Raw genomic sequence first — 26,378 nt, 5'->3', positions numbered from 1 at the left:
CCGATTATCAAACACATGACTGAGGGTATGACGTGCTGGGAAAATCCATCTCTGAGTTTGGATATTTTAGCTATTGTTTATTCTGATATTATTCTGATGAACCTAATGTAATGGGACTTGAGCGACCCACCATGAGTTGGTCTGTTTCTTAGGTCTTTGACTAAGTGGTTACATACTTAGACTGTAGGTACTTCTTGTTCAATGCCAGTGCCAAATAAAAATAAGCATTGGCTTAGCGAATACGTTTCGATCATGCGAGAGCTATTGGCTTTGCCAATGACTTTTCACCATGTTGTACAGTAGCATGGAGTGAAGTAAAGTAGAGGAGTGGAGTAGAGTGACGCGGAGTGGCGTTCAGTGGCGTAGAGTGGGGTGGTCTGGCGTAGAATGGACTGATGTAGAGTAGAGACTGGTGTATAGCGCAATAGTGTAGAGAGCAGTGGCGTAGAGAGGAGTAGAGTGGCATAGACTGAAGTGGGGTTGACAAGAGTGGAGTGGCATGGCACGGTGTGGATTGGCGTAGAGTGGGTTAGAGAGGTAGGGCATAGAGCTGGGGGGAGTAGAGAGAACTAGAGTAGAGGGAAGAAGAGGGGACTAGAGCCGCATTGTGTGGAGTGGGGTAGAGTGGAGTGGCATAGTGTACATTGGTGAAGAGTCGAGTGGTGTCCAGTGCAATGGCATAGACAGACCCTACAGGACATCGCAATTTGCAAACAAACTTCCGAAATCTGCAGTTTTGTAAAGAGGCCCAGCACTTTTACAAAAGTGCCCTCGATATTTAGGACAATGCTTTAAGATTTATGTTTTTTGGGTTCTGAAACATTTTCACCTCTTAATTCCCAAAGTTTTGGAAACGAGGACATCTTGTGGCCATCTTATGGGTATCTTGGTTGGGAATCATGCTCCAGGTAACGAGATATTTGATGGGTTTAGGCACCTTGCAGCGTTCGTGGCTGATTTCGTGTTCCTAGAACTGCCAAAGATATTGGTTCAGGGACAACTTTACACGATGTTATGTTTCATTATTCTGCCAGGGTTTATGTATGGAAACGTAACACAAAATTAATAAAATATATACATACATGAAAGATTAATAAATTGGGCTTTTTACGATTGTGTGACCGTGAAGAGCTGACCTAAATTGGTTATGTGTACCAAAAAGGTTATTCTGCGACTTTTTGTAGGTTTAGGTTGCTTGTTTTGAACTGGAAATACGTTGTTTTAAATAAAAAAATACAATAGTAGGCACTAAATTTTTGGAATTACATTTTGTAATAAGAAGCACTCCTGTGCTTGTATTTTGTTTTCTTTGAGACTCTTACGGTCCTGTATTGGAGCATAAATTGGGACACGTGATTGTTAACCATGTCAGCGTTAATGTCGAGGTAAATTTCTTTAACAATAGGGCGCCAAGATTTCCTCCCTCTTCTGCGGCTTCAAGGCGGTTCTGTAGTGTTTCTCCCTCATGACCCCATCTCAAACAGCCCATAAAGAGTTTCACGTGACGCGATACATCAAGCTGCGACCCCACCACATGCCCAGCAGGATTATATGGTATCCACCGAGTACATTGTTAAATCATTTTTCGGTGTCACCATTCAATAGTGAGATAGAATAAAGTACATTTCTTGTTTTAGGGCAAACTCAAGGCATCTGGGAGGGGGCAGTCTGGTTTTGGAAGGTGGGATTCTGGTGTTCTTAACAGAAAAGGGAACCTCACTGCACCAGAAGAGGTGTCGCTTTTAAACAATGCCTAATACTAAAAGCCAAAACCGCCCTCTAGTGTTTATTGAAAATACCTCATTATAGTTACATCTTGCCTTGCAGAGAAAGTATGGATTATACATGGCATTATTCAAAATACAGTGCTGAAAAGCTCCCAAATTTGTGCCACAAACTGTTCATATTTGTGCAGCAAAATTAGCAAATCCATAAAGCAATATCCTGGAGGGTCTGCACAGAGTATAGTGGTGCAGAGTATAGCGGAAGAGTGCAGTGGTGCAGAGTAGAGTGGCATATAGTAGAGTAGTGCAGAGTAGAGTGGCATAGAGTGCAGAAGCATAGAGAGCAGTGTTGTAGAGTAGAGTGGTGCAGAGAAGAGTAGAGAAGGGTGCACTGCCATAGAGTAGAATGATGCAGCATAGAGTGTATTAGAGTAGAGTGAAGTGGGGCAGAGTACAGTGGCATAGAGATGTACGTCGTAGAAAGTTGGGTGCGGAGTGCAGTGGTGCAAAGTGGATTAGAGTGGCGTGGAGTGCAGTGGAGTAGAGTGGTGCCGAGTAAAGTGGTGTAGAGTGCTGGGGTTCAGAATGGTATAGAGTTCAGTAGCCTAGACTGGTGCAGAGTAGGAGAGTGGCGTACAGTAGCGTGGCGTACAGTAGCGTGGTGCAGGAAGAGTCGACTGGCGTAGAGTGCAGTGGTGTAGAGTGCTACAGAGTAGAATTGACAGGAGTGCAGTGGCACTGAGTAGAGTGGCGCAGAGTAGAGTGGCATTGAGTGGTGCAGAGTACAGTGGTATAGAGACGTAGTAGAGTGGCTAAGTAGCATAGTGTGCAGTGGCAAAGAGTGATGCAGAGCAAAGTGGTGTGGAGAGGCGCAGAGAAGAGCAGAGTCGCTTACAGTGCAGTGGCATAGAGTGGCTTGAAGTGCACTGGCGTGGAGTGGTGCAGAGGCATAGAATTGTGCAGAGAAGAGCAGAGTGGCATAGAGAGCAGTAAGGTAGAGTAGAGTGGGGTGGTGTAGAATGGTGCAGGGAAGAGTAGAGTGTTGTAGAGTGCATTGCTGCAGAGTAAAGTGCAATGGTGTAAAGTGCAGTGGTACAGAGTAAAGTGCAGTGGCATAGAGTACAGGGTAAGGGGTGGGAGGGAAAATAAGCTACATGGGCAGGGAAATAAAGGACAGACTGAAAACACAAGCACTCATGAATTGCAAAGAAAAAGGTAGCTCCAAAAGTGGAAGAAGTGGACGGACAATAGTACTTGGTCCTGCTCCAAGGAAGGGCCTAACACAAGAAGAAGAGAAGATGCCAGGGACATTGAGCTTTTGTCTCTGATCAAGGCAGGCAAGACTGCTGTAGAGAAACTCAAACCTAGTATTCAATCTAAGGTTCACTACATCAAAGAAAGGGTCTGATTTTCCAGATCATTGTTGCTGCAGAGCATTTCTGATGGACGAGAGAGAGGAGACGAGGACACAATACAACTGTTTTGTTGGGAAAGTCAAGGAGGGAGTTTGGGAGAAAGAAATGAAGCCCACCTTACATATCAGTAATAACATCATGTTATGTATGACAGAGTGAAGTAACCCAGGATAGTCATAAGCCAGGCACAGAGAATCCTGGCTCATGACCAGGTCAATTCCTGGTTTCCCCAGGGCCCTCAGGAACCTTTCTCGGTTTTCCTAGGCTCCTGGCGTACATCATAATTATCCCATAGCTGTAATATTATGCAGGCATCAACAGCAACAGCATGATTTTAGTTTTTTTTTCCTGCATCTCAAGGTAGGTTTTGTTATCTTTAATCCACTGAGCGCTGGTAAGATGGTTCCTTTTAAAAAAAAAATATTTTTATTGAGAAGTTTTTTTTCCCCCTTTTTTTTCTTTCATGCAAATACTGCCGTGCCCTGTATGTATGTAACAAAACATATCATATATTGAAAAAGATGAGGGGTAAAGAGAAAAGAGTAAATATAAGAAAAAGCAAAGAAAGAAAAGAGAAAAATCACGGACAAAGGAGATAAGAGCACAGATATTTAAAGTCCAAACAATATTACAATCTTTTCCCCCCCGGTTGGGCCAGCATCAGCATACATGAATGTAGCTTAGACAGTATCAAACAACTTAACAAAATATATTATTCAAGCGTTTCAATCCATACTCTCTTCTTTCCAGCGAGTAATGGGATCCCAGATCTGTTTGCCGGTTTTCCTTCCCTTTTTCCCTTTCCTTGCATAGATCTCAATTTCCAGGTTATATATTGACAGTAATTTTGCCAGCCATTGGTGAAATGACGGTGTTAAAGTATCCAGCCATGCAGATGCAATACAGAGTCTCATAACTGACATAGCTAAGAATAAACAGGATTCCCATCTATCCTGATGTTGACCCTCCTCCTCCTTTATCCCCAGAAGAATTATTGGGGGGGTAAGGAGAATATTTGTTCCTAATACTCGATTCAAGAACCCCTGTATGTTTTTTATAAGTGGCTGCAGGTGAGGACATGTTGCAAATACGTGTATTAAGTCCGCCTCTGAGTTTCCACATCTAAAACAATTAGTTCCTGCTGTCCCACCCCATTGGGCTATCTTTGCAGGCGTATGGTATAGGTGGTATAGAGTTTTATAGTGTTGCGCCTGGAGAGGTGCTGAGCATAACAGTGTATACCCCATTTCCAGAGACATATAAAAGCTTTCCTCCCTGACTTCCAAGCTACCTTTCCATTTATTTGCCCATTTTTCGATATCATCCTCTTTTGAATTTAATAACTCAGCATAGAATCTCTTTATAGTGCATTCTTCACCAGCTTCAATCACTTCCATGATTGCATTTTTACTAAATCCTGACGCACCACCTTTTTTGTTGTGCAAGGAACTCCTTATTTGTAAGTACTTAAAAAATTGTCTTTTATCTATTGCGTACTTAGCTTGTAGTTCGGAAAACTGGTAAACCCCTTGCTGTCCCATGAGGTCACCTATCCTTCTAATTCCTTTTCTTTCCCATTCTGTAAATATAGTATCAGAGACTACTTCCACAGGTAGGTTTGGATTTCCTCTCAATCTAGTGTATGAGTTATACCGCCACAGCCCGAATCTTTTAGTAAAGGCTTTCCAAACAGTGTAAGCCGCTAGGAGCGTTCTAAACCGTGCCCTTTTGTAGTAGCTGGTTTCGGTATATTTAAAAAAAACATTTTCTGCTTCTGGACCCAATAGTAAACCATAGATTGCTAGTGATCCCAACTCATTCCAGCCTTCAGATTCTCCTCCCCCCGCTAAGCCAACCATATTTTGCAGAGCTGCTGCCCAATAGTAAAGCTTTAAGTCTGGCAATGCCCACCCCCCCCTCTCCCGTGGAAGTGTCATAAATCTAAGTGCTCTCCTGGTTTTCCCCTTTGCCCATATAAATCTGTTAATCATGTCTTCTATCTTCTTAAACAATTTAGCCTCGAATAGTAAAGGTATTGCTCTAAAAAAATAAAGAAACTTAGGTAGAACCAACATCTTTACTACGTTTGTTCGTCCCACAATTGATAAATGTAAATTATCTAGTCTGTCTAGGTCTCTCCGTACTTTGTTGATTAAGGGTGTTAAGTTCTTTTCCACTAGGTGGTCTAAATCAGCTGAAATAGACACTCCCAAATATGTACCTGCCTGGACAACGCGGGTATCTGTACACGTGGTGTTATGGTTTTTAATTATCTGGGTCTTGTTAGTGTTGAGTTTGTAGCCCGAGATTTCTCCAAACTTCAAAGCCTCTATTTCCACTTGGGCAATAGCCTCCATTGGTGTTGGTGTGATTACTGCGACATCGTCAGCATACGCTAGTATTTTACAATGGCCAGTTCGAGTAGGCAATGGTTTAATTATATCACAAATCTCTATTCTCCGAATTAGTGGGTCCATATACATTGCAAATAGCAATGGGGAGCAGGGGCAGCCTTGTCTCGTACCTCTCCTTATCTGGAATTGTGTTGTAATCCCCGCATTCACTCGCACAGAGGCCACAGGGTCTACATATAGCGCCTGGATTGCTTTAATATACTTTTTTTTTACTCCTGATCTTTCAAGAGTATGCCACAGATAGTCCCAGGAGACCCGGTCAAATGCTTTTTCCGCATCTAGTAACATAATCGCCATTGGGTCCCCTGAGACTGCTGTGGCATCAAATAAGGTTATTACCTTACGTGTATGGTGCGTGGTGCTTCTTCCAGGTATAAAACCATGTTGGTTATTACTCACTACTCTGTCTATTATTTTGGCATATCTTGTTGCTAATACTTTAGAGAAAATTTTAGTATCCGTGTTCATCAGAGTAATGGGCCTATATGACCCCGGTTCTTCCGGAGGCTTCCCTTTTTTTTTAAATTATCACTATTTCAGCCCCCCCCATGACCTAGGTATTGAATCTCCTATTTGTGCCTGTTGCAGCGTCCTGACCATGTCAACTTCTAAGATGTCCCAGAATACTTTATAAAACTCTATCGGAATCTGGTCTGGGCCTGCAGCTTTTCCAGAGGGGAGATTCGAAATAGCGTTTTTAATTTCTTCCCCCTGAAAAACTTCCTCTAAAGTATCTGCCTCTTCATCCGAAAATCTAGTCACCGGGATTTCCTGTAGATAATCTCTAATTTTAATAGCATCTCCCCTTATTGGTTCCTCATATAGCTTTTCATAAAAGTTTCTGAATACTTCCCTTATCTCCCCTGGCTCTGTATAGATCCTACCAGAGGTATCCCTGATCTCCCTTACGGTTCCTAACGCTTCTTGCTGCCTTGTTCGAACAGCTAAGGTTCTACCCACTGTTTCGCTGAATTCGTGACATTTTTCTCTTTTTGCAGTATATAATTTTACAGCCTTTCTAGCGATTTCTCCCTCTGCGTCCCCTTTCGCTTTTAAAAGTTCCAAGATGACATTATCAACTGGGGTACCGCTTACTATACATTCCTCTAATTTCTCTTCAGCCTTGAGCACTGCCTTTGCGAGTTCCATATTTCTCATCTGCTCCTGTTTTCTCTTATAAGAGTTAAAACTCAGGGTTTCTCCCCGGACCCCCGCTTTAAAAGCATCCCATACTACCCCTACAGTAGAACTATCTCTATTAATCTCAAAAAATTCTTTGATCCATACTTTCATGTAATCCACGTATTTTTCTTCCTGCAATAATCCTCTTTCAAAAGTCCACTGTCTTTGCTCTCGAATATTTGCCGGTTTTGGTAGTGTAAGGATTAGGGGATTGTGATCACTTAGGATCCGTGGGAGTCTTTCTATTGTTGATTCCGGAATAAGTGCATTTGATATAAAAAAATAATCTAATCTTACACAGATTTTGTGTGGGGCCGAATAGTATGTATAACCCTTATTTCCTACCCTTTTTTTCCCCCAGACATCAGATAGGGTATTATTTGCCACTAATCCCTGCAAAGCACGGCATACGCGCCTCTTTCTACAAGAGTACTTGCCGAATGAGCCTAAGCCTAGACCATCAGCGCCATTGATATTCAAGTCCCCTGCCATAATAATTCTGGGTGCCCAAGTAGCTAGCTCCACATCTAAAAATTGAAGAATCTCCGGGTCATCCTCAGTTGATCCATATACAGTTACCAGCGTGGTCCATTCCCCTTCTATCATACATTCAACCATTGCCCATCTCCCCCATTGATCTAGTGCTTTTTTTCTTAAGATCAGATTTTTATTTCTGGATAGTATAGCTACTCCCCTCTTTTTGACACCTTGCTGTGAACTTACTAATACCTGAAAGCCCAATTGTTTTAAAATAAAATTCTTGTGAAGTCATGACATGTGTCTCTTGTAAAAAAATAAAGTCCACATTCATTTGTCTTAGTAACACTGAAATTTTTAACCTTTTCTGAGCATCATTTAACCCGCACACATTCCATGTTACATATCTAGTTCCCATAAGTAATTAATTTTTTTGTTGCCATATAAATTCATATTATACAGTTTGTTTCTTCTTACCGTATTTCCCATTTCCTTACATCTGTCCCCCTCACCAAATAAGTTTTTCCTTTCTTTCATCCCCAAGTCTTTTGTCTTGTCTCCTTTTCCTCCGCCTCTGCTTCTGTGAATGATTCTATCGTTCGGTGCCGTACCGTGCCCTGTACACCCACCCCCCCCTCCTGACCCCTGCCCTCCCGCCCACCCCTACTGGCAAACAGGTCAATACTGACCTGTGTCTGACAGCCAATCTCCCCCAGGAAGCCTCTCCCCTGCCACTCTCCCATAATCTCAATATCCCTTAATTAAACCTATTTTGTCAGAATTATTTATCCATGCTACTCCCTCCCTCATTCGCTTATTCTAAGTTCTCCATTTCATTTTTTCTTTTTTTGCGTCACATGAGCAGTTTTTGTCTGATAGCTGCAGCCCTCTCATTTTGTGCTTTCCCATCTCTTTGTGCCTTCCCCTCTTTTAAGTAAGTCAGGTATTCCTGTGCCACTATTTCCGAAAAGAAGACCCTAAATTGGCCATTAAAGCCAACCTTGAGTCGACATGGAAACATCAGGTATACCTCGCATCCCACATTCTGAAAAGGTGTTATTAGTTGCCTCATTCGCCACCTTCTCTCCACAGTAGTGTGGCAGAAATCTGGACGGGCAAAGAATGTTGTGTCCTTATAAGAGCGCTTAGCTGTTGGCTTTGCCTTACTAATCACCTCCTCTCTCAATAAGAAATTGCCCACATATACTAGGATGGCCCTTGATTTGGTGCTTGCATTATTTTTTTTTTGTGTCAGAGGAAACCTGTGTGCGCGCTGCACTTCCTTATCCCAATCCCATTTATCCATTTCTGGGAAAGCTCCATTCAACAATTCCACAGTAAAAGCACGTGCATCCGCCCCCTCCTTCCCTTCCTCAATCCCAAGCAGTCTGATATTGTTGCGTCTCTGTCTATTCTCGAAATCCTCGAGCTTCCACAACACATCTGATGATATTTTCTCTTGCTCGTCTCTGTACTCCTGTAGTTTTACGACATCATCCTCTACTTTGCCTGTCCTCTCATCCACCTCCACCAATCTACCAGCCATTTCCGCATACATTTTGTCAACCTTGCGTAGAGACCCTTGTATTTTTTTATTTGCTTGCTTGGCTCTTTGGCTCTCCCGTCGAGCCTCCCCCTGTATCTGCTTTAGGGTTGAAAACAAGAGATCGAAGCTCGCTGCGTAGTCTTTCTCCTGCATCTGGGCCTGAGCTTGCGATTTGTCAGCGCCACCGACTGCACCCTCCTGGTACAACTGCGAGGTGGCTGCATAATCCCAATCCAGTTTTTTAGCCACTCCTGCTTGTATAACACTCCCACGTTTCTTTGCTCTTCTGTAGGTCCTTCCCTTAATTCTACTTGACTTACTCACTAAGCTTCGCTTTAAGACGGTGTTATGTTCTGACTCTGACTCGGTGTCTAGCTCAGAGGTATCTGTCTGTGATACCTCAGAGCCACTTTCCGTCGGTGTTGAAGTGTCGCCTAAATCCGCAGATAAGTTATGACTTGATTCTGATTCCTCGGCCTCTTCCTCCTTGTCATCCCTGTCATCGTCATTCCCAGTGAAGAAACAATCATCACTGGGTGAGCCAGTAGTTGCAAGCATATGTTCAATCCTGCTATTCAAATTCCCCTTATCCATATCCACAATTATTGCTTGAGAGTCATCTAGGACCCCCTCTGGGACCATATCATTTTTAGCTTTGCTCGTATTATCCACCAAGATATCTACAAAATTATTTACTGGGCCGTTTATGGTAGGCATGTCTATTGTCTTGTTACCGGGAGATATCTGTATCAATTCAGGTGTAGAAATGCTCTCAGCCCCTCGACTCCCACCCCCTTGCTCCTTACCCGCTAGGGCTCTTGTATTTTCACGCAACTCTATTTCGCCCATTGTATCACCAAAATCGCCAGACACTATGTTTATCTTCATTAACGCTTGGGGTTGAGTATCAGGGGTTGTTACTGCTGATATCGATACCAAAGCCACTGGAGGGACTTCTCCTGCAATTGTGTTTTCACGCGGCTCTGTTTCACCCATTGTACCACTTATATCGCCAGGCATTGTACTTGTCTTCATTAACGTGGCCGTCTGCTTTGGGCCCATTATTGCCTCCGTGGATTCCGTGGGCTCATTTCTGCTTTGCTCTTCTCTCCTGACACCGTTCACTGGATCCAGGGCTGACTCCTTGCTTGCCGTCGGCTCGCCACTGATTCCCACCGCGTCGCTTCCTTCATCCATCTGACATATCACAGCTGCTGCCCCGGGTCGCTCCTCGCTCCTTGGCTCGTTAACGTCATCCTCCCAGCTCCTCGCAGCCTCTGAGCGTTCAGCCTCAGTTACATCTTGCAATCCAGGCCGCTGCTCTGTAACACCCGCTGACCTGTTACAGCCATTCAACCCTGCAGCGTTCACGCTCACAAGAGCTTCCCCAGCGCTCTCAGCTCTCAGCGCCGGGAATGACTCGAACAGAGTCGGCTGCCGCAGGGTAGTTTCTCTCGAGGATTCAGAACCAGCATCAGTACATTTCGTAAGTCCTTTTCTGGTCGATTCTTTCTTTTTCCTCTTTTCCGCTTCTTTAACTTGTTTTCTCCTTTCCGTGGCAGCTAATTTCTCTTCTTCTCGAGCCTTAGCAGCCTCCCTCCGCAAATGGGCTCTATGCCGTGCCTTCACCCTTACGTTTGGTGGTATCTCAGCATCACTTGCTCTCAGATCATCCTCCTCGCTTCCAACCAAATCCTTGCCTGTCTTCAATACCTTTGGAGCCATGGGTTGCCTCCCAATGCGCCAGCTATTTTGAAGTCGCTGTAGCGCTTCCTCAACCGCTGCTCCAACCGTCGGCCAGAAGGTATATGGCTCTCTCTTGTAGTTAATGGTGGTTTGTATAATGGGCCACTCGATGAATTCGAACCAGTTGAATAAGTCCTTAAACATCACGCTATAGTTCGGTTTTTTTGCTCGTTATTTTTAGGGCTAAAGCTTGGACTACAGCTTAATTAGTTTAGTTGAATTTCTTAACTCCGCTGCAAGCTGCAATTTTATAGCATGTCTCAGTCTCGGTCTCTGTGTCCTTCTTATCAAAGCCAAGTTTCCCAACTTTTCACCACGGGAGAGTGGTCGGGTGCTGCTGCCTCCTACGGTCTGTCGGCGGCCATCTTGCCTCCAGCCATCTTCACGGTAAGATTGTTCCAGTGATGTTTGGCATACACAACACCTTAGTTGGGTGAAGTACCCTTGGGTATGCATGGCAGCTCGCAAAAACACTCCTAGGGATGTAAAGAACAAACTGGGGCTCATTGATAACTTCCCCTGGTTGCAGGGTTTGTGACAACAAAGAATTACTAGCCTAACGTTTCAAGAATTTTAAACTTCTGCGAAATGACAAGGAAAGTGCACCACAAAACAGTCAGAACATAGATGACAGACACAAAACAATAGTAGTAGTAGTAAACATTTTATTTGGTTAAATAAGTAACCATAAAAGATATAAAACAGGGTAAAATAGAATAAAATGAGCAAATACACAATATTAAACACAAGGTACACAGTCCTTGAGATTCTGATGACAAAGCAAGCACCATAAACAAAGATAAAACAAATTGCAGCATAAATGTATGAGGGACGGGTCCAGTATGTACAAACATTATAAGGCAAGCGGGTTAAGGCCAGGCCCCTCGGATCTTGACATTACTTAAAAAGCCATGTTTACACAAACACGAATAATCTCTCGACTTGGCAAGAAAGAGCATGGTAGGCATTACTTGACCAAACTGAACCTCTCTCAAAATAGGAACCAGAAACGTTTTCCTTGGAAAGGTGTATCAGCTACAGAACATGACAACATGCAATACTGACTGCGCTGAGGTTTTGTCACATTCAATAGGACCTAAAAGGGCGTCTGCAGCCCAGCGTTTAGAGAAGCTTACTATTGGGAGAAAGGAGTTAAGCCTGAACCTGGAAAAAAGCGAACAGTGTCAAGTACTGTTCACCCAGGTCAGGTATGGTTCTATAGAGCGGTTTTAATCAGACAGTAGGCCCGAACAGATGGTTTGCAGAGCTCGGTATCCTCTCTAGTGCCCGAAAGACCCAGTAGAAAGTTATGTTTGACCCACCGATCCATCTGCGGACTACTGCTACTGACATCAGTCATCACTAGAATAAACGAAAACCTACACCTGAGAGTGAGAACCTGTGGCAGTACACTCTTGGGTCCAAAGATCAACTGAAAATCAGGACATTACAAGCTATTCAAAGACTCTCAAAGTCAAACGAGTGGATGGGTATAGAGAAGGAAGTAACGTTAGTAAAATGACTCGCAACTTACAAGATGACCGATGGGATCAGAGTTATGTGCAGGTCCTGAATCGGAATCCTGAAATGGGTGATTCGGCCTTCCCTCCTTCCGAAATGGATACATTGAGTAACATTAAAGTATGTAATGGTAACAGGTTATTTACTATGCTCAAATAGAGCAGAAATGTGGTATGAAGTACTGTTTAAGGAATAAGTTGTTGCAGTCAGGCTTTTAGGTCATACTCCACATGTGCTTTGCTGCGAATGTTATGATGCTTTGAAAGTATTTTGAAAACCTGGCGGCAAAGGGATTGAATGTAGCAGTACATGGTTCGTACCCTCAACAAAGATGGTAGCATTCAATACAAAGACAATCTGGTTAATCTACTTTAATCGTTAGCAGGTTTGCCAGTGTGGACTGTCAAAAACCTTTTGGAGATCTTCTGAGTTCTGAGTGACTTCACAGACAACTTTTACTCTGCTCTCATTATTAATCTGATGTCACCGCGGATCCTGTCAGCGAAAAACTTCCCAGTTATTCACTGTTGCATACAATGATGACATCGAACTGAAAGCCACAGTAGCATCTCACTTGGATGTATCCCACAACAGTTAACTGCCTCATTTTGACTGGTAGTAGGAGACAAAGTGGAGTGCAAAAAAGTGTTTTCTTACCTAGACTGACTGCTGACTGCTCAGGGACATTGATAACGATTTCTTTCAGACTCTGGACGTACCTAATCCGGTCCAGCAGAGGGATGAGGAAATTTAAACCCTGGAACGAAAAAGAGAGGAAAAATAAAGATATGCGTTTCGACAATTAACACAGAGATATTCAGATAGTTGCAGGGGGAAATATCACTTCAGTAGGGCCTATGTTAAAAGGTGAGATCTGAAACATATGATGAATTCAAAGTTCTCCAATGGAGACAAGCTTCTACACTGCACTGCAATTCCAACCCAGTTACAGACATCTGCAATTAATTGTAAATAACCCCCAATATGCAGTCCATTCTGGGTAACCCTAAAACATAATCCTAATAATGAACCTAAGTCAACCATCACTCATTAAATTCAGACCAAAGCATGGAGACAAACTGTCCTCTAACCCGCCCAGCCTGTAAAACAGTGCATTGAATACAAGACAAGACCCCACAGACCTTTATCTCTGTGCAAGACTCGCACAGCTCTGGATAACTGTTGGATAATGAATCCCGACCAATCCCACTAAACAAAGTATCTATCACAGCAGTCTGCATTTCAGAGATGTTATCAACGAATAACGTTTCTTTAATCTTGCATAATGCCTTCTTGATTTCAGATAAAACCATTATGAGAATTGGAAGAAAATATTTAGATGGGCTAATGTGATGCAAGAAAAGTCCAGGGAGAAAGAATGGATCTTTAAAATGGTACACTACTGGTAATATCCTACGCCCCACTGACTGCATAAGTGGGATGCTAGGAAAACAGAAACATACTGGAGGCAAAGCACTTTGACTCATATCTTGTGGGTCTACCCAACATTTGATTTTATTGGTATGAAGTTGTACTTGCAGTAGAGTAGACGTTTAAGACTGCACTCCGCATGGGACGAGAGGTAGAGCACTTAAGGTCCCCAGTGGCTTTCCATGGGCTTCAAAGAAAGGGAGGCTAACCACTCATTTGCTTTCAGCAGAAAATAACTGTTGATCGCTAAGTGTATGGGGAAGAATGTGCTAGCTTAAAAAAAGATTTGTTTTCCTTCAATAATAATAATAATAATAATAATCCACATTTGTAAAGCGCACAATCACCCGTAAGGGTCTCTAGGCGCTGGGGGCCGTCGGGAAGATTAAGCAAGCTATTGCCCAGAGTCACATGGTGCTGGGCTAATCTGCCGCCGGTGCCGGGGATCGAACCGTGATCCCCAGATTCCGGAGTCAGTCGCCCTAGCCGCGGCGCCACACCTCTTCAATCTAGCACCGCGTACGAATGGAGAAAATTACATACCTTTTGGAGGGTAATGGGAGTGCATTTAACCTACTTAAGACCTCAATGATAGAAGGCTTGGGTAAGTATGCGGTCACACAGGCAAATTAACAGGGAACAGATCAAGTTACAGACTAAACGCGGTTTATCAGTGAGGGGAACTGGTACACTGGTGATGGAAAACTACATGAGTTTAAGGATTCACTTTGGTCTCACACTGAATGGGTTGATGGGGGACGGGGTCTATCTGATGGGCTTGTTTGATAACCTTATTGTACATCTTTAATAAAAAGAAATACAATATTAAACTATTAAGAAATGTTTCCATTTATATTTTATATCTAATAGGACTTTCATTATGTCAACCATGCCAGATCTTAAGATCTCTGCTGGGATGCTGGGCATGGCACTCATCACATTTGCCAGTGGTGGGGCCTTTGGTTTTTGTGTATTTACGTTGTTCTGTACAGAGGTTTTCTTAGTAGCCACAAAGTATAATGGATCATATTTAGGTTTGCTCTACTGCAACATCAGCATCTGTTTTAACTGATGCATTCGAGGGAGCAACTATAAACATTCTTTTTTTAAACAATTGCTATAAATTACTATGCTCAAGACAGTCCTAGGAAGCTGAGGTTATCTTTTGAGAATCAAGTGAACGGATGCCCATTTATTCCAGTTAAAAGATTAAAAAAAATACTGGACAGTCATTTTAACGAGTAAAAGGATTGAGACAAAGGTAGTAGGTATTTTAAATGTCATGTTTTTAAATCCGTACCAAACCAACGTGATGACGAAAGAAATAGAAGATTGGGGGATGCCCGTAGTAGTGCAAGAGGCCAGCAGGGCACTGCCTATTTGTAGATCTATTTACTATTGGATGACAAGGTGGATTTTCTTTTGTAAATCTTTTTATTAAAAAGACTCAACATCAGATACAGTGCTACAAAGGTCAATAAAGAGGGTACAGGGGATTCAAATATGCATATAAATACAATACAATCACGGGGCGGGTCATCGCTGTCCAGGTCACGGGGAGGAGTACAAATGTCACCAAGGTATGTATTCTAGGGGGGCCATATCTTGGACCATTTCCGGAGGCAACCCCGGGCCATATACACAGTCTTTTCTCTTAGCATACACCAATCAAGGTCTTTTTCCCAATCAGTAATCGTGGGTGCATGTGAGGCACCCCCAAAGCTGAGCTATGTTCCTCTTGGCGATCATGCAGCCGAGTGTGACCCACTGTGTGGTGTGTGTGTGTGTGTGTGTGTGAAGGTCGGTCGGTTCCCAGATGTTGGGTGGCACCTGGGCGCTTCTGGCTTAGCTTCGACCTCCAATGTTTCGCTCATGACTGTGTGGATTTTACGCCAGTATTCCTGGATTGTTTTACAATGCCAAATAATGTGCATGAATGTGCCCATCTGTGTGCACCCTCGTCGACAAGACCGGTCTGTCAGTCCACCCATGTGCACCAATTGGGGACTTGTTATATAAATCCTGTGCAGTATCTTTAGTTGCACTAGGCGAAGCAGCGCCGGGATCGCAACAGTTTTGGGGGAGGAGATCGCCGTCTGCCAGCTTTCGTCGTCTAATTCGATGCCATCTCCAGTCAATTTCTCACGTAATGACAGTAAGGGGTCATCTAAGTTATTAATGAGCTTTCGGTAGGTAAGAGAAATAGCCTTTTCGGGTAGGTGACCATCTAATAGTCTGTCCTCTAGTGGGGAGCTATCTGGTGGAGAGGAGTTACAGGGCAAAGTTGTCTGTAGTGTGTGCCGGACTTGGAGGTATCAAAAACGCTCTGCATCCACAAGGGATTATTGACCCTGGAGAGTATGAGAAGGCTTCACGTCCTCTGCGCTCCATAGGTCCCTAATGTGGGAGATGCCAATCAGGTCCCACTTGTCGAAACCCTTGGAGTTTCTCCAAGTCTCCTAACTTTTGCGAGTCCCATAAGGGAGTGGCGAGAGTCAATCTATTGTTCCAGCCGAGTGATTTGGTTGCAGCGTGCCCGATTTCAACTGTGTGGTTGGTAGGACCAGTAAGTGAGTATCTGTCTGGTTTGGAGTATAATGCACGGGTGTAGGTCCCGTTCGGAAGGAGCCATCGGTCCATATTGAATCTCGGGTAGTCAGGGCATCCGTAAGTGCTATGGTTTATTGCCGTAAGGTGCGCTGCCCAGTAGTATTTTTTAATGTTGAGTATCCCGATACCACCGTTATACCAGCTGAGCGTTAGTTTTTGTAAGGCAATGTGCCGTCTCCCACCCCATAGAAGGTCCCGCTGTAGCACTTCAATCTCTTTAAAATAAGAGTTTGGGACAGGATCGGCCCAATTTTGTAGGGCATATAGGAAACTGGGAAGGGACATCATTTTAAAAAGGGCCGCCTTGCCTAATAGCGAGAGCGGAAGTGTCTTCCAATTCATGATGTCACTTTTGAGTCTCTGCAGGGGGGGGCAAAGTTACGGGCATATCGGACAGAGTGGTCGAGAGAAATAAATATGCCTAGGTATATTGGTCTGGGGCAGTCCATGGGTAGCGGAGGAGGACCCATACACGGGGACATATAGGAGTGATTTTTGCCAGTTAACAAGGAATCCGGAATATCTGCCAAAAGTGTCTAGGATGTCAAAAACAGCAATTAGGGATCTCTTGGGGGATGTGAGATACAGAAGGATATAATCCACATATAAAGAGATGCGGTCTTCCCAGTCTGCCGGCCTTCGGAACCCTTGAACCATTACATTCTTACGGATCGATGCTACAAGGGGTTCGAGGGCCAAAGCGAATAGTAAAGGGGCGAGAATACATCCGTGACTGGTCCCTTGGCTAAGCGTAAAGGTCTCCGATTTTTTATTGTTTACGACTACTTGGGCCATAGGCATGCTATATAGTAGGCACACCTATCGGCTGTAACCCGGTCCAAATCCCTGTTTTGCAAATACGGCAAAAAAATAAGACCATTCAAGTGTATCAAATTCCATAGTGGCATCTAAGGAGACTAGGACTGCATCTTCAGGTATAGTCAATGCCCTTCCCAGCACCCCGTGCAATCTGCGCAGATTCAGAGCAGTGTTCTTTCTTGGCATAAATCCAGATTGATCAGGATGCACTAAATCCCCTATTCCCTTGATTAGTCTATTGGCAATTACTTTAGCTAGGATTTCGGGTTGTGCATTCAGCAATGAAATAGGGCAGTAGGAGGCGCAATCTGTTTTGTAACAATAGTGGCGATTCTCTGATCAAGGGGCAGTGATCCCTGTTCAAGGCTATCTTCATACATGGATTTCAAATATGGGGCTAAATTATCAGGACAGAGCTTATACAGTTCAATTGGGATTCCCTTTGGGCCAAGGGCTTTACCCGGGTGGAGTGCTCGTATCGAGAGTGCTATTTCGTCTGTGGTGAGGGCACTATCCATTAATGTTCAGTCAGCATCTGAGAGTGTAGGAAGGGAGATATCTCTTATAAGGTCTGAGGAGTCTGATTCTGTCTAGGGTGCCACCGAGCTGTAGACTGTGTGAAAGTGAATGAATGAATGAAAAGGCATTTATAAAGCGCATGGCTACCAGGAAGTGTCCCAGCGCAATGGACCAACATGGACAGAAAGTGGGTTGCAAAATGATGGACTATGTCATGGGGGTCCGTTATTGGGGATCTGTCAGCGTCTCAAAGTTCTGGAACGAGCCTACTAGCATGCTCTTTTTTTAATCAAGCCAGGCAATTAATTTTCCAGCTTTGTCTCCCCAGTCATAGATTCGGCCCAGTCTGTCCTGCCCCAAAATCTTGGCACAGTCAGTGACCAGAGCCTGGTATTCATCCTGGCGTAAGCTGAGTGAGTGAAGGGATTCAGGAGTGGCGTCAGAGTTTACATCTTGTTCAAGACGGTAAATCTCTTGTTCGGCATCAGAGATGTCCTTAAGCCTGTCCTTTTTTGTTCCTGCTATTAGGGAGAGGGCTAGACCTCGGACCACAGTTTTAAAAGCTTCCTATAACACCTGAGGGGACTCAACGGTATGTTCATTTTCCAAGAAATAGTCATCAATAGATTTGTTCAGGTCTTTACGTATTTTTGGATTTTTGAGGTACCAGGGATTTATAGGGGCGATGCGTCCTACTTGTGTATGATCAAGGACCATGTGAACCCCATAGAGGGGAGTGATCGGAAATACCTCTGGCCAGATGTCAGATCACGTGAATAGCTGTGACTTGTGGAGCTGGGACAATTATGTAGTCAAGACGGGAAAGCCTGTTGTGTGCCCTGGAGTGGAAAGTGTGCTGAATCTTATCTGGATTATAAGGCCTCCATCCATCCACTAAACTCATCGCCTCTAAAAAAAAAACTGGAAAAAGAGTGAGCGGCCTGGGGTATTGTGTGAGGAGGGTGTCTGTCGAGCGAGCCCGACAAAACTGAGTTGAAGTCGCCGCCGAGCACGAAGTGCCCATCAGGCAGTGTAAGTATAATAGCACTGAGGTCAGTGAATGTTACGGATTGTAGCCCTGGGGGTGCATATATTGACATTAAAGTAATGGTTCGGCCCTCCCAGGTGCCACTTTGAATGCAAAAAAAATGTAGCTATCAATCAGCTTAGAAGAGAGCAATATGCCCAAATCGGATGGGAACCTCCAGTGAGATGTGGATTAAGGAACGGAATGTAGTTGGTAACCCTATCAAAAGCCCCAGCATATCTCCCTCGGTCATCTACATAGGTGGACGTAATAGATAAAGGGAATGATTTCTTTTGCATTATACCCGCCCCTCTCGAGTTGTACGCAAAGCCTGCGTGTGCCACCATTGAGTATCCCCATCTGTGCATTGCCTTGCATACATTGCCTATAAGGTGAGTTTCCTGAAGCAATACAATGTCCGGTGAAAGTCTCTTGATATATTAGAACACCACACTACTCTTAATTTTGTCCCTCAACCGGTTAACGTTCCAACTCAAGATTTTGACTTCTTTGTTCCGCTGTGTACCCATGACCTGCATGTGGAGCGTGACAGATTGCTTTGTAAACTAGGACTGTACCATCGAGATAACGCAAAAAATAGTAAACAAGAAAAAACAACCCCACCCTGCTTCCCTGCACTCTGGGCTCAGAACTGCCCATTAGTAAAAGAAAATGCAGAATGCCTGTCGCCCAACAATATGACTAAAAGAAAAATGGGGGGAGGAGGCCTTAGTGCCCCATCAACCCCCCTTCCTACCGTTATAGATTAGGTGCATTATAAAGTAGAAAGCCAAAATACAAAATATTAGATACTTCAGTATTAATTAATTAATAATTAAGCTTTATTTCGATTTTAAGTTGCAAAATCATAAAAGCATACAGTAAAACAGTTATATACAATAAAAAAACGTACATTTTGCTAAAAAATACAATATTTATAAGTTAAAATGTGAAACCAGTCTCCGAAGTATCAATCCATCAATTTGATAACTTTCTGTTTTAAAAAATAGAGATAGAGACTTTTTCCTTTGCAAATTACAGTCGCTTAATTAAGGTGATTAGCAGCATCCAAAAGAAATAAGTTAAAACTTACGAGTTTATAACATTATAGGGCGAAAAACCGCCTTTTATATTTAAGATTGCACAGACCCCGAGGTGGGCAGATTCAGTCTAAGTTCATCCTGTGACGAACAATACACTTGAGAAAATTAACTATTATAAGGACCAACCGTTCTCCCTCCAAGAGCTGCAGAAAAAGTAGTGCCGGGCGACATTGTCTATAACCAGTTTGCTGTAGCAGTGGAATAAGCCATTTTTTCCTAAAATCATTATGATATTTACAAAAAAGAATAGTGTGCAGCGTAGACTGTGTCATCACAAGGACAAAACGGAAGATCTTTAGCCCAGTTGTTTCGAGTTGGGAATGCAACCAGTCGGTGGAAAAGGTTCATCCTAAACCTAACCAGAAGAGAACGATCATAGCTCGTGATGTTATATGTAAGGTAGGGCTGTAAAGCAACTGTCGTTTGGATCATCAGCTGTGTACAACTGATGGTTTCGTGACCTCACTCGTCAGTCTCAGTTCTTCAAGGTGTGCAAGACATTTCGCCTGTAGTGCCTTCCTCGGAACCTCACGAATTAAGGAGGGGTCATAATAATATGTGTTCCAACCCAAATCGTGAAAGAACCTTTTTACATACGACAACCACCTAGATTTATGAACATTATCCATGGCTAGGCAATCGGAGAGAATAGACTGTGTAAGGGTTGCTTTTTCCGATGTCCAGATTCTTCCCCATAATAAGAGGGGTTCAACTTTAGCTAAGTCCGTCACATGGGAAAGTCCCAGCTCTATGTGACAAGCAAAGGTACTCGTGCTCTTAGGGACCGAGAGAAGGTACCTCACAAAGATGTTTTCCACCCTCTGTATACTATCCGTGGCCACGAAACCCCAGAGACCTGCCCCGTATAATGCCACAGAGAGGCATTTAGCTTTATAGATCATGATGATTTCAGGGGGAGCTCTCTTACCCAACTTCCTGGAAAAGTTAACAAGGGCTGTAGTAGTTCTTATAAAAAAAAAAGAGTTTCCTAGTTTCTACTGCCGGTTTCCAGGATAGTTTGTGATCTATCATTATGCCCAGATACGGGTATTTCTGTGTGGTCGCTAATTTTTCCTGCTTCAGGTAGATGTCCCTCATTTTACGTTTATGACCAGTGCCTGCCCTCATGACAAAGGTTTTACTAATATTAATGTTTAGGTCAAGGCCTGCCATAAATGTTGAATATCTATTCAAACCCTTTTGGAGTTCAAGGGGGGTACGAGCTAGTATAACAGTGTCGTCTGCGTAGAGTAACGCGGGAATTGAGCGGTTATTCATTGCTGGAAGGTCCTGGCACCCCTTAATCATCTCTCTTTCCAATCCGTTGGTATATAATGTACAGAGGAAGGGGGCCAGGAGACAGCCTTGCCTAACCCCTTTTTCTACTAGAAACTCCGCTGTTAGCTCTCCTCCCAACCCGTAACGCACCCTTGCTGTAGCGTTTGAATAGAGTTCCCTCAAAAACTTGACCAGGTTCGATGGTTTGGAACGGGAGACACAATCGAACGCAGACGATAAGTCCACATAAACCATATACAGGTCTCCTCTTTTAATGTGAACGTACTTGTCTATCAAGTGTGACAGGTTTAAGGCCTGATCAATAGTCCCCAATCCCTGCCGGAACCCGTACTGGAGATCTGAGATAACTCTACCATCGTCCGCCCAATCCTGCAAATGCTCAAGAATGACTCGACCCGCCACCTTGCCAAGTGAGTCTAAAAGGGAGATTGGGCGATAGCAGGTTACCGACCCCCGATCCCCTTTTTAAAAAATAGGAACTAGTACAGATTTGGACCATGATTCCATAAGGCCTGTTGCACATGATGCATTCAGGACTCTGGTTAGAAGGGGGTCCAGAGGTCCATCTGAGCTTTAAAAAGATCGATGGGAACACATCTGGACCCGGTGCCTTCCCATTTTTACTTGCTCTCAGAGCGAGAGCAACCTGGTCCAGTGAGAACTCTAGGTCAATGGGATAGGGGCTATCTATGTGGTCTCGAGGGTTGGTATCCTGTGGGTTAACAGCCTCTGGGTCAATCGCAAAGATCCTAGAAAAGTGGTGAACCCAATCCTTTTAATCTATTGCCACCTCTAATTTTGGATGATCAGTATTATCAACTAGAAAGGGGGACTTGACCACTTGCCAGAATGCGACGGTGTTTTTATAGGTGCAGCTTTCATGGAGTTGGTCCCAGAGTAGTTTCTTTACCTCTGCTTTCCTGTTCTTTAGTGCGGAATTATATGTTTTCCTTAGACTTGTTATCTTGTGGGGGATCCTGACTGATTTCCTTAGAGCAGTTTTAAGTTTTGAGTAGGCAGCCGTGCACTTATGATTGAACCATCCCTTCCTCTTCTTTGATTTGGATTTAATTTCTATCCACAGGGCTTCGTTTATAGCATTAATAATCATACCAAAACTAGAGATGACTTCTAATTCTGATGTGTCTGGAGCTAGACATTTCATAATGGAGGGGAAGGCCTGTAATATCACAGACTTTGTGATTACTATAGGATCTGCTTTTCCCCATTTTAACGCGTATCCGTTTAACCTATTCAGTATCATGTTATTTTGTGCCAAAATAGAGCCAAGACTACTTTTTGGGTTATGGGACAGTGTGAAAGAGATGCTAAGTGGGTAGTGGTCACTTAGTGCAATTGTGTGTCTAGTAAATACTGTACCTATAACCCTCTCTCCATTGGAGACCAGGATGTAATCTATAGTGGTTTGATGACCTCTCCCATGAAATGTAGGAGCCATTGGGGACTCTTCGTTGTCCAGTTTATTTGCTTGTACCAAAGCTAATTCAAACAAGGTTTCATTTAAATGACTACCTAAAGTTGAGTGTTTAAAATGTGAGATGGGGTTATCACTCTCGTCGACGATGCCACAGATGTTGCGAATACCAACTGGGCATTGTCCCAGATTAAACCCCCCCCCCCCCCCCAAATAATTACCACCTCTTTAGCTGTCTTCCTTGTATTGGATAATAATATGGAACGGATCAAGGTTACCAAAATCACTGTGTCTCCATCAGGGAGATTATTATAGAAGTTTACTATAAGGAAATTATCCCTTTTGTTTAAAATTAAACTAAGAATTTGAAAATTAGGCTCCAGTTTAATAGGGACTATTTCAATTGTGTTAAGGAGGTTTGAGATATAAATAGTTAAACCTCCTTTTGCTCTGCCCGATGTTGAAAGTTGAGCAGGTGAAAAATAGGTTTTGAACCCTTCTATATGAATCGCATCGAGTGACCAGGTCTCCTGAAGTGCTAAGATATCAAACTTGTGAATAAAGGCCTTCCATTCATCATTTATTAGTTTTTTTTTTTTTTTTTTTTTTTTTTTTTGACAGAGTTTTATATAGTGCGAACTAGACCCGAACCGAATCAGGTATCAGAGCGCTTTACATATTTTCCAGTTACGTTACATGAGGACACACTTTTAGACACGGGGAGATTACGTGATTTGCCCAGAATCACAGGAGGGTTTGGCGTCGTTACCGAGACTCGAACCCAGATCCCCAGGTCCGAGGTCGAGCGCCCTAGCCGTTAGGCCAACTCCTCTCCCGAGTTTTGATCGTTGTCCTGCTATGTTCCAGAATAAGGCAGAGATACGGGGTTTGTTTCCGTTCCCAGTGCATCCCGCAGTACCTATTGTGGTTTTGCTTGTTGATTTAGGATTTAGGTCCGGTTGTGGGACAAGGACAGGATTTACCTGGTTTAACCCGATGGAGTTAACCGACGAGTCTGTAGCTATAACCTGGATCTGTGTAGATTTAGCATGAGTATCAGGGACATTATGGTAAAGATTTGGCTCACTACTCGTAGACAACACTCTTTGTGGGCTGTCCACGATTTCCTTCGCTGTGCTCCGGAAATGAAGTCAGTCCACTCCCTCCATACCCGAGAGAGCCGCATAGCGGTTATAAACAGGTATAGGGGGATTAAAACGATCGTCCTGATATCGGGATGGAGCCCTGGAATTTGTTATAGTTGTCAGTAAGGGTCGGGGATAGAAGTAGGTCAAATCGCGTGGTATAATACCATTGCTTCCATTTTCTGAGAACCATTCTGTAATATATCTAGCTGCTCTATAGTCTCTAAAGTTAATGATATCGCCCACTGTGTCTTTTGTTCTGTGGCCCAGCCAAGGGAGACGCCGTACATGTAGAATTTCCCCATTTATGTTTGGAGGAAGCGGTCGGTTCTGTCGTAGCCAATATATGACTTTGTTTTTTAGCTGAAAATAATCTTCTCTCTTCCCATCCTCTAGTACTGAAACTCCCGTGAGAATCACCACGAGCGGAACTGCTTCTGGTGGCAATTCTACTTGCTGCCTCTTAGGCTGTTTTACTCCATCTAGACTTTCACGGTCAGGAAAATTTGAAGCATTTCCTGAAGCATGAGGTTTCCCTCCCACCTGTGCCTCCTTAGCCCTAGTTTTATTGTTTTCATTTTGCCGCGATATTTTAGGAGATTGTGGTCTATACGGTTTTGGATTAGTTAGCTTATTTATTTTTACTTCCTTTTGAGCAGTGGAATTTGAGAGTGATGCAGCAATTAAAGGCGCTGGAGTAGTCTTTAATAAGTCCTTAATTAACCCTGTATTTTTTTCAATTGCTAGTTCCAAGGACCCCAATTGTAGCGCCATTCTTTTTACTCTCTCGATGAGAGGCAATAGGAGGGATCTAATTAGTTGTTCAATACTTCCCATTAGATCGGTGCTAGGTATTTCTTTTATTGAGTGGTGTTGGGGGGTAACTAAGATGGGTGTCATAGATGCATTAGTTGAAGGGCCTTTAAAAGATTTGCCAAAATCGGTTTGGTTGATCTTATTTTTTTGAGGTCCGCTCCCCCTCTTCCTTCTTTTTATTGGAGGTGATTCTTGGACTCGTGTGTTTCTTAAGGATTTTATTCACTTTTTGGGCGATCTCTACTATAGGTGGAAGCGTCACTGCTAGAACTTCTACCTCTAGTAACGAGTTGGAAAAGGAAGCTGAGGCATTTGTATTTGGTTCACTGTTTATGTCAATAGAGGAAGTTCTATCTTGCAGGAGTAGTGGAATGCTATCATTGCTAGATAGATCGTGCCCCTCGTTTTCTGTTTGTTTGCTGGTGTGTGGTGAGGTGACTAGCTGTATTGGACCCAAAGATGAGCGCTTGTGTTTAAGAAGCTCAACAGAGCGGCGTCGCTCGGCCCGTCACTCGGCCAGTACGATTTCTCTTTCTATTTCTGAGGTAGCCCTGGTGATATAATTATCTAATGTTCCTCTATTTACCCCTCCTATCGATGAGGATTTTCCTTTAGAGACACGTGAAGTCATGGTGCGTGCTAATAAAGATATAAGTCTATTTAAACCACTTTAGACCGCTAAATTAGTATTAAACAGTTAGGTGCTCAGACAGTGTTTACAACACACGTTGACAATTGTGGGAAAATGACTGCTTACTGGATTAGTGTTCGAGCAGTCCTGGCCAAAAGATAAGAGGATAGGCCCAGCCCAGCCTCGTTTGGCCACAGACGGCCCGCCCTTTGCCCGGGCTTCTCACGGGACGCTCCCGCACCGCGGGCGTCTTTGTCAGTTAAATACCACTTGTGGTGGCCGTGGGCGGGGCTGTCAGCTCAACGCAGGACCAGGTGTTCCAGGTCAAGCAGGGACTCCTGGTACTTGGAGTCCTTGCAGCGTCGGTGCAGTCTTTCTATGGCCCCCTCGCCCCACAGCAAGCAGCAAACACACACAGGTGCCCAGATGGAGTGGCTCCCTCCAAAGTTTTAAACCCGCGAAGCGGCACCCGCAAAGCCGGTGCGGCGAGTTTTGAAGTCCAAGATATGCTCCCACGGCAGTGCAGGGCAGGGCAGCTAGCAGCAGGGCTCCTCACAGATCCAAATAACAATTATAGTCCCAATGAGGCTGTGAATCTGAGCGTTTTTTACCGTGTGGTGGTGGCCGTGGGCGGGGCTGTCAGCTCAACGCAGGACCAGGTGTTCCAGGTCAAGCAGGGACTCCTGGTACTTGGAGTCCCTGCAGCGTCTGTGCGGTCTTTCTATGGGCCCCTCGCCCCACAGCAAGCAGCAAACACACAGGTGCCCAGATGGAGTGGCTCCCTCCAAAGTTTTAAACCCGCGAGTTTTGAAGTCCAAGATAGGCTCCCACGGCAGTGCAGGGCATGGCAGGTCAGGGCAGCTAGCAGCAGGGCTCCTCGCAGATCCAAATAACAATTATAGTACTTCAGTACTCTAGTTCCCAGTTCGGTGTCTTTGAGTGTCAAGAGACTGCGGGCGGACCACAGTCCATGGAGAGAAAAGGAGGTCCTTAACCACCAAAAGTCATCCGCTTAGAGTACACTTTCCGTTTCAATGGTCGCTAGGGCTTCTCTCCGGTGATGTTCTCCAGCTGTCCAGCCAGTCAAATGCCACCTCTAGCAAGTCGAAGAATCTGGTTTTTCCATAAGCCTCTACACGTAAACGTGCGGGGAAGAGCATGGCGTATTTAAGACCTTTTTCCCGCAACCGTTGTTTAACATCCAGGAATGAGCGTTGACCCATCAACACTGCTCGAGTGAAGTCGGGAAAGAAGGTCATTTCTGAATTGTCCAGCTGGACCGGAGGAGCAACCCTGGCTGCTTGGAGAATGGTGTCCCTGTCTCTATAATTCAGCAACCGGGCCAGTATCGGACGGGGTGGGGCTCCCGGCCTCGGACGGCCTCCGGGTACTCTGTGTGCTCTTTCGATCACAAACAGTTTGGACAGTCCCTTCGGTTGCAGTTTCGTCCTAATCAGATTTTCAATGAACAGGTCTACGGCGGGACCCTCCGATTTCTTCGCCACTCCAAGGACGCGG

The 26,378-nt window shown here is 44.1% G+C and overlaps 1 protein-coding gene across 1 annotated transcript in view; it reads right to left on the bottom strand.

The window, feature by feature from the left end:
* The window catches only part of STOML2 (stomatin like 2), a 144,527-nt gene that overhangs the window by 52,016 nt on the left and 66,133 nt on the right, over positions 1 to 26,378 (bottom strand). The window contains exon 3 of the mRNA XM_078674670.1: positions 12,683 to 12,782. Within this exon, the coding sequence (XP_078530796.1) occupies positions 12,683 to 12,782 (100 nt within the window). The remainder of the gene's footprint in view (positions 1 to 12,682; positions 12,783 to 26,378) is intronic.

Source organism: Lissotriton helveticus, chromosome 2_1 (assembly GCF_964261635.1).
Source record: "Lissotriton helveticus chromosome 2_1, aLisHel1.1, whole genome shotgun sequence".
Classification (NCBI taxonomy): domain Eukaryota; kingdom Metazoa; phylum Chordata; class Amphibia; order Caudata; family Salamandridae; genus Lissotriton; species Lissotriton helveticus.
Note: the sequence above shows the minus strand (reverse complement) of the source record. Positions and strands in the feature narration are given on the sequence as shown.